Source organism: Mandrillus leucophaeus, unplaced genomic scaffold (assembly GCF_000951045.1).
Source record: "Mandrillus leucophaeus isolate KB7577 unplaced genomic scaffold, Mleu.le_1.0 Scaffold522, whole genome shotgun sequence".
NCBI classification, from domain to species: Eukaryota; Metazoa; Chordata; class Mammalia; order Primates; family Cercopithecidae; genus Mandrillus; species Mandrillus leucophaeus.
Window position 1 is genome coordinate 349,660 of NW_012105609.1, and position 7,881 is coordinate 357,540.

At 58.2% G+C, this 7,881-nt stretch overlaps 1 protein-coding gene across 3 annotated transcripts in view; it reads left to right on the plus strand.

Moving 5' to 3' along the window:
• PLEKHG4 (pleckstrin homology domain containing, family G (with RhoGef domain) member 4) overlaps positions 1 to 7,881 on the plus strand; it is an 11,748-nt gene that overhangs the window by 1,629 nt on the left and 2,238 nt on the right. The window contains exons 3-19 of one of the 3 annotated variants that reach the window (XM_011996686.1): positions 135 to 805; positions 973 to 1,068; positions 1,144 to 1,267; positions 1,353 to 1,446; positions 1,852 to 1,929; positions 2,011 to 2,124; positions 2,294 to 2,392; positions 2,486 to 2,634; positions 2,789 to 2,927; positions 3,028 to 3,144; positions 4,562 to 4,744; positions 5,000 to 5,502; positions 5,577 to 5,823; positions 6,549 to 6,638; positions 6,720 to 6,941; positions 7,034 to 7,204; positions 7,285 to 7,462. In XM_011996686.1, coding sequence (XP_011852076.1) covers positions 304 to 805; positions 973 to 1,068; positions 1,144 to 1,267; positions 1,353 to 1,446; positions 1,852 to 1,929; positions 2,011 to 2,124; positions 2,294 to 2,392; positions 2,486 to 2,634; positions 2,789 to 2,927; positions 3,028 to 3,144; positions 4,562 to 4,744; positions 5,000 to 5,502; positions 5,577 to 5,823; positions 6,549 to 6,638; positions 6,720 to 6,941; positions 7,034 to 7,204; positions 7,285 to 7,462 — 3,106 coding nt within the window. In that variant the 5' untranslated portion in view covers positions 135 to 303. Of the gene's footprint in view, positions 806 to 972; positions 1,069 to 1,143; positions 1,268 to 1,352; positions 1,447 to 1,851; positions 1,930 to 2,010; positions 2,125 to 2,293; positions 2,393 to 2,485; positions 2,635 to 2,788; positions 2,928 to 3,027; positions 3,145 to 4,561; positions 4,745 to 4,999; positions 5,503 to 5,576; positions 5,824 to 6,548; positions 6,639 to 6,719; positions 6,942 to 7,033; positions 7,205 to 7,284; positions 7,463 to 7,881 lie in introns of all 3 variants that reach the window. The other 2 variants (XM_011996685.1, XM_011996687.1) reach the window with 2 other exon arrangements.

The following is a 7,881-nucleotide window of genomic DNA, read 5'->3' on the forward strand; positions in this document are numbered from 1 at the left end:
GCCCCCATGGGCATGGGCCTGCAGAGAGTGGCCGTGGGGACGCTGAGGGTGGGCGCGCACGGAACAGAGGCCCACGGGCGTCCGACAGGGGACCTGGACAGAGGGACGCCCCTAACATTATTCCCTCTCCCCAGGCCTGAATTGCAGTTCCTGTGCCCTGGCACTAAGACTGGCACCTTCTGCGGCCCATGCCTTTCGCCTGCATTGCCCACTGAATCCCACTCGACTGTCTTCAGCCTGGTTCACACTGAGGCCCAGCCCTCTCCCACTGGCCCGGAGCAGGCCCACCTTTAGGAGGGCGTGATGGAAAGGCCCCTGGAGGATGGGGATGAGTCCCCAGACTCCCAGGGCCATGCCACCGACTGGAGATTTGCTGTGTGCAGTTTCAGGGATGCCTGGGAAGAGGAGGAACCTGCTTCCCAGATGCACGTTAAGGACCCGGGTCCTCCAAGACCACCAACCGGGGCCGCCCAGGATGAGGGGCTACAGGGCAGCCCCTTGTCTAGGAAGCTTCAGTTACTCCTGGCTGCAGATGAGTCGGGGGATCCCCAGAGGGGCAAAGTAGAAAGCTCCTCTGTCCTGTCGGAAGGGCCAGGTCCCTCTGGAGTGGAGAGCCTCCTATGCCCCATGTCCTCCCACCTCAACTTGGCACAGGGTGAGGGTGACACCCCAGGGGTAGGGTTGGTAGTGGACCCAGGTCCAAGCAGGGTGATGCCATCTGACTTGAGCCCTGGGGGATTGGACAGCAACCCTGTGGGCCTTGGAGACCCTTTATCAGAGAAATCATCAAAGCTGCTGGAGGCAGGTAAGGAAGGCTGGGCTAGGGAAGTCTGGGAAGGGAATAGGGATGCCTGGAGAAATGAGTGTCAAGACCTTGGAGGTCTCTGACCCTACTCAGGCTGAAGCCGGGATCCAAGGAGGGGTCTCTGGATAGGTGGCCCAAGGCAGACCCAAGTCATTTCCCTTCCCAAGCCCCCAGTGGATCCAGCCTCCCTAAGCCTGCTGACTGCCTCCTGGCCCAAGACCTCTGTTGGGAGCTGCTGGCCAGTGGTATGGCCACCTTGCCAGGTAGCCGGGAGGGCCTAGAGGCGGTGGAGGTGGAGTGGCCCAATGGGGCAGGAGTTCACTGCTTCCTCCCCATAGGGACTCGCGATGTCCAAGGCCGGGCAGTACTGCTTCTGTGTGCCCACAGCCCAGCCTGGCTTCAGCCTGAGTGCAGCAGCCAGGAACTCATCCGCCTCCTGCTGTACCTGCGAAGCATCCCCAGGTTTGAGGGTGGGGGTTGGGAGACTGAGCCTGAGCCAGCTGTGAGGACTGGGAGTCAGGTACTGAACTGAAGCTCACCCCTTTAGGCCCGAAGTACAGGCACTGGGACTGACAGTGCTAGTTGATGCCCGAATTTGTTCCCCAAGTTCTTCCCTCTTCTCTGGGCTCAGCCAACTACAAGTGAGTACGGGATTGTAGCTCCCCTCATTCCTTTTCTTTTCTCTTTTCTTTTCTTTCCTTTCCTTTCCTTTTCCTTTTCCTTTTCTGACGGAGTCTCACTCTGTTGCCCAGGCTGGAGTGCAGTGGTGCGATCTTGGCTCACTGCAAACTCTATCTCACGGGTTCATGTGATTCTCCTGCCTCAGCCTCCCGAATAGCTGGGATTACAGGCACCTGCCACCATGCCCAGCTAATTTTTGTATTTTTAGTAGAGGGGGATTTCACCATGTTGGCCAGGCTGATCTTGAACTCCTGAACTCAGGTGATCCTCCTGCCTTGCCTCCCAGATTGCTACAATTACAGGCATGAGCCATTGTGCCCTTTTCTGTAGAGTTGGGGATAGGGCTGAGCTCAGGTTCCTTGCAGGAAGCAGCCCCAGGGGCCGTGTACCAGGTGCTGCTAGTGGGAAGCACGCTGCTGAAGGAAGTGCCTTCCGGGCTGCAGGTACTAAGCCCAGTTAGGCTAGGGGTAGAGGCGGGGTGCCTCCTCCCTAGGCCTGGGTCACAACACCTTCCTCTCCTGTAGCTGGAGCAGTTGCCCTCTCAAAGCCTGCTGACCCACATCCCAACGGCAGGACTGCCCACTTCACTAGGAGGAGGCCTGCCTTACTGCCACCGGGCCTGGCTGGATTTCCGGAGGGTCAGTATACTGGGTGGGGTGTGGGGGCAGTTATATAGGCAACTTGGGATTGCGGAGGAGCCTCTTGGACTGGCTTGAACAGCACAAAGCTGGCTGCAGTGGCCTGGAACCCAGGAAGCCCGGGACCAACACTGCGTGCTGCTCCAGTCATGCCTGCCCCTGCTTACAGCGGCTGGAAGCCCTACTGCAGAACTGCCAGGCGTCTTGTGCCCTGCTTCAGGGGGCCATCGAAAGTGTGAAGGCTGTGCCCCAGCCCATGGAGTCTGGGGTGAGTGTCCCTTCCCAATCCCTCCATGAATGCTCCCTGTCTCCCTCCTTTTCTCCCACGGCCACCTCCACTGCTTACTGCCCTCAATCACAGGAGGTCGGTCAGCTGCTACAGCAGACAGAGGTCCTGATGCAGCAGGTGCTAGACTCGCCACGGCTGGCATGGCTACAATGCCAGGGGGGCCGGGAGCTGACATGGCTGAAGCAAGAGGTCCCAGAGGTGACCCTGAGTCCAGATTACAGGTGGGTGCAAGTCCGGCCCCCAGATTTTGCCCCAGCCCACCATATTCTATGCCAGGACTCATCTGGCTAGCTCAGAACCTGGCAGGATTGTGGGTGCCAGGACAGCGTGGAGTGGTGCAAGGCAGGGGGTCTAAGATGGTATACCATACACCAGGACAGCAATGGACAAGGCTGACGAGCTATATGACCGGGTGGATGGATTGCTGCACCAACTGACCCTACAGAGCAACCAGCGAATACAGGCCCTAGAGTTGGTCCAAACACTGGAGGCCCAGGAGGGCGGACTACACCAGGTCGGAACTACTTGCCCAGAGTGGGCCCTGCCCCGATCTCAAACGTGAGCCCCCAATCCAAGGCAGCTCTCTTCACCTTGCCCTGCTTGTGCCCCTCCAGATTGAAGTGTGGCTGCAGCAGGTGGGCTGGCCAGCGCTGGAGGAGCCTGGGGAGCCCTCGCTGGACATGCTGCTCCAGGCCCAAGGCTCTTTTCGGGAGCTGTACGAGGTTGCCCAGGTATGTGTGGTCACTTGTTCATGCCATGGGTATTGGGATGCAATGCCAGGAACTAGGAATGCAGAACTGTGAAAGAAATTCAATCCCTTGCTCTCTTGGACCTTATAGTCCCATAGAGAATATCAGTTATAATTAATCACAGTCATATATGTGCCTGTAAACCCAGGCAGGATCTCTGGAGCGAATCAGTGCAGGGGATTCTGCCTGAGGGTATAACCAAGACTTTACCCAGCAGGAGTGTCAGGCAAGCTTTTTTTGGGTGACTTTTGAGCCGAGAGTTGAAAGATAAGTTGAGGTCAACCAGGCAGAAGAGGGTTGAGGGTGGGGGCACATTCCAGGCTTAGAAGACAGCATGCACAAAGATCCTGTGGCAGGAAGGAGGGTGGTGTGCTTGAGGAAACATAAGGCCAGTGAGGTTGAAGTGCAGAGCAGAGAGGGAGAAAGAGTGGGGGCAGTTGTGGTGGGACAAGCCTGGTCAGTGGCCACATCACTGGGCCCTGTAGCAGTCAGTATAAAGTTTAATCAGGAAGGCCACATAATCAGATCTATATTCTAGGAAGATTACATTAGTTTCCAAGTAGACAGTGACTTGGAGGATGGGCATGGGGAGTGCAGGGAAGAGGCAATTGCAGTAGTCCAGGTGGGAAATAATGCCTTCTCTGGACAGGATAGTGGCAGGGGAGACGGGCTGGAGAAGTTGATGGGATTTGCTGTGGACCCGTGTGGGAGGGTAAGGGACAGGGATGTTGTAAGGATGAATGGGCGCTGTTCCCTGACAGACTAGGAGACGAGGTCATCTGGGGGAAAGGGCATTCGAGAGTCCAGTCTTGGGCATGCTTTTGAGATGGCTGTGAGGGATGAGAGGAGGGCCCTTGGGTCTCGGGCCTGGAGCTCAGAGGAGCGGTCTGGCTGGAGAGGATCACTTGGTGGGTCCAGGTGTTTGGATGACGTTTGAAGTCAGTTACATGAGAGTGCCTGGGAGATTGAGTGCACTGTCCTCAGGATCCCCAGTGTTTAATGGCCTGGGTGAGGGAAGGGGAGGAGGACGAGCCACCGGAGAAGAGTGAGGAGAATCAGGAGCATGGGAAGGAGTGGGGGGAGCCCAGCAGAGAGTGGGCTGAATGGCACTGAGAGGTGGAGTCAGTGAGGCCTGAGAAGCGCTGCGGATGGGGCAGAGTGGAGCTAGAGAGGGCTGGCGTGGAGGGCGAGATGGGATGGTGAGGATAGACGATTCCTGTAGGGAATTTGGCTGTGGAGAAGGAGAGTGGATGTGGGTGGCGAGTGGGAGATAAGGGGTAGGTGTTCCACCACAGGACAGACTTGATGGGGACGTGTGGATACGTCAGCAGGAAGGATCTGGGTCTGGGGGCTGAACCACCAAGCCCGGACTGGCTGAGCCTAGTCTCTGTCTCTGCAGGAGCAGGTCAGGCAAGGGGAGAAGTTTCTGCAGCCACTGACTGGCTGGGAGGCGGCTGAACTGGGCCCCCCTGGGGCACGCTTTCTGGCCCTGCGAGCCCAACTGACTGAATTCTCTAGGGCTTTGGCCCAGCGGTGCCAGCGGCTGGCGGATGCTGAGAGGCTGTTTCAGCTCTTCAGGGAGGTGGGTGAGAGTCTCCCCAGCAACAAGTGATCCATGAGGCCGGAGGGGTGGCAGCCCCAGCTTCAGCAGAGCGTGAGCTCTTCTTGGTCATGCTGCCTGTTCTCTTCCCTGGTCTTCAGTTTGACCCTAAAACCCAGTCACTGGGGCTGTGTCCTGGGCAGCATCCTGTGGGGATGGGGAGTGGGTAGAGGAGCAGAGTGTCCAGTGGGCTTGGCGGGATTCTCCTCTAATGCTTGTCCGGCCCTGGTGTTGCAGGCCTCGATGTGGGCTGAGGAGGGGCAGCGAGTGTTGGCAGAGCTGGAGCAGGAACGCCCAGGGGTTGTGTTGCAGCAGCTGCAGCTGCACTGGACCAGGCACCCTGACTTGCCTCCTGCCCACTTCCGAAAGATGTGGGCTCTGGCCACGGGGCTGGGCTCAGAGGCCATCCGCCAGGAGTGCCGCTGGGCCTGGGCACGATGCCAGGACACCTGGCTAGCCCTGGACCAAAAGCTTGAGGCTTCACTGAAGCTACTACCAGTGGGCAGCACAGCTAGCCTGTGTGTCAGCCAGGTCCCCACTACACCTGCCCATCCTCCCCTGAGGAAGGCCTACAGCTTCGATCGGAATCTGGGGCAGAGTCTCAGTGAACCTGCCCGCCACCGCCACCACGCGGCCACTATTGCTGCCTGCTGCAGACCAGAGGCTGGAGGAGGTGCCCCGCCCCAGGCATCCCCTACTGTGCTTCCACCGGGCAGCTCTGACCCCAGGAGCCCCAACAGGTATGGGTAGTAGGCAGGGTGGGGAGGGCAGTAGAGGAGAAATGTCTTGGGTCCTGACTCCCCATACCTGGTAGGCTACAGCTGGTGCTGGCAGAGATGGTGGCCACAGAGCGGGAGTATGTCCGGGCTCTAGAGTACACTATGGAGAACTATTTCCCCGAGCTGGATCGCCCTGATGTGCCCCAGGGCCTCCGTGGCCAGCGTGCCCACCTCTTTGGCAACCTGGAGAAGCTGCGGGACTTCCACTGCCACTTCTTCCTGCGTGAGCTGGAGGCTTGCACCCGGCACCCACCACGAGTGGCCTATGCCTTCCTGCGCCATGTAAGCCCAACAGGCCACATGGTATCAGCTCATTCTGCCACAGTCCCCAAGTTGCTGCTGGGCACATACTTGGTGCCAGTCCCTGTGCTGGGTATAGCTATGAGCAAGACTGGCAAGCTTCTGCACCTGAGGGTGCTCTTAGTTCAGTGGAGGAGACATAGAAGCAAGAACGATACTTGTAGATTATAGTTGGGGCTAGGAGGAAAATAAGCAGAATAGATGCTTGTGAATTACTGGCGGGGCAGGGGTTCCACTTTAGAGGGCCTGAGTGCGGTGCCAGGACACCTGGTACAAGAGGAAGCCTTTGAGGGGCTGATATTTAATCTGAGGAATAGGGGAGGGGCTGGAGTGAGTGTCCCACCCAGAGTGCAAGGTCATATGGAGGAATTGGGCCTGCCAAAGGGGTGGCTGAGTGTAGTGAGCAGGACAGTCCCAAGTGAGGTGAGCTCTTAGAGCCATGGGAGGAGCAGAGCTGAAGGCAGGGGCTCAGTCCGAGGGCAAGGGGCTTCTTCCTCAGGGACCTGTGGGCACACCCCCCTCTGCCCAGTACTGGTCTAGCCAGATCACCCCTTGTTCAAAGCAGGGCAGATTGGGTCTGTAGGGAGAGGCCTTCCTGGGAGCCATATACTGGCATCTTGGTCCTCTCAAGCTGAGGGTGGTCTATCCTGTGCCAGCCTTAGGGAGCTGGCCCCTTTGCACTGGGGCTAAGCCACATGTCTTTGTAGAGGGTGCAGTTTGGGATGTACGCGCTCTACAGCAAGAATAAGCCTCGCTCTGATGCCCTGATGTCCAGCTATGGGCACACCTTCTTCAAGGTATGTGAACCTGAGACTAGGAAGAGTAGGGAATGCGGGGAGTGCCCCCAAATCACTCAGTGGTCTCCCACTCGCCCACAGGACAAGCAGCAAGCTCTGGGGGACCACCTGGACCTGGCTTCCTACCTGCTAAAGCCCATCCAGCGCATGGGCAAGTATGCGCTGCTGCTGCAGGAGCTGGCACGGGCCTGCGGGGGCCCCACGCAAGAGCTCAGTGCGCTGAGGGAGGCCCAAAGCCTTGTGCACTTCCAGCTGCGGCACGGAAACGACCTGCTGGCCATGGATGCCATCCAGGGCTGTGATGTGAGTCATCCCAAGCTGTGATGGGCAAGGGCGGTGGGTGTGGAAGAAGAAGGCAGAAGAGGTCGGCCACCCACTGGCCCCCAACTCTGCAGGTTAACCTCAAGGAACAGGGGCAGCTGGTGCGACAGGATGAGTTTGTGGTGCGCACTGGGCGCCACAAGTCCGTGCGCCGCATCTTCCTTTTTGAGGAGCTGCTGCTCTTCAGCAAGCCTCGCCATGGGCCCACAGGGGTTGACACATTTGCCTATAAGCGCTCCTTCAAGGTAGGCCTGCCCACCCCGGCCCTGCCACTTATGTTCCCGACCCATGCCTTACCAAGCCCCTCTCTCCCCATTGGCCACAGATGGCAGACCTTGGTCTCACTGAGTGCTGTGGGGACAGCAACCTGCGCTTCGAGATCTGGTTCCGCCGCCGCAAGGCCAGGGACACCTTTGTGCTTCAGGCCTCCAGCCTGGCCATCAAGCAGGCCTGGACAGCTGACATCTCCCGCCTGCTTTGGAGGCAGGCCGTCCACAACAAGGGTGGGTCCCTGCCCCTCCTTCACCCCACACTCCCCTCGCTGGAGAGCTTACATTGATCCATAGGAGCCCAGGGACCTGGAAAAGCTTGGGAAGTGAGGAGGAGGCCCAGCGACAGCCACCAGTGCAGTAGAAAGGAATTCAAAGCCAGGCAGCCTTGCTGTCACTGCCTCTGACTTTGAACACAACATGAACTTCTCGGAATATCAGGGGCATCATGGCTGTCTCTCTCTTTTTATTTTTGGAGACAGGGTCTCACTCTGTCGCCCAGGATGGCGTGCAGTGGCATGATCTCTGCTCATTGTTGCCTCTGTCTCCTAAGCTCAAGCATTCTTCCCACCTAAGCCTCCCAAGTAGCTGAGACTACAGGCATGTGCCACCATGGCTAATTTTTTTTTTTTTTTTTTTAAAGTTGGGGTTTC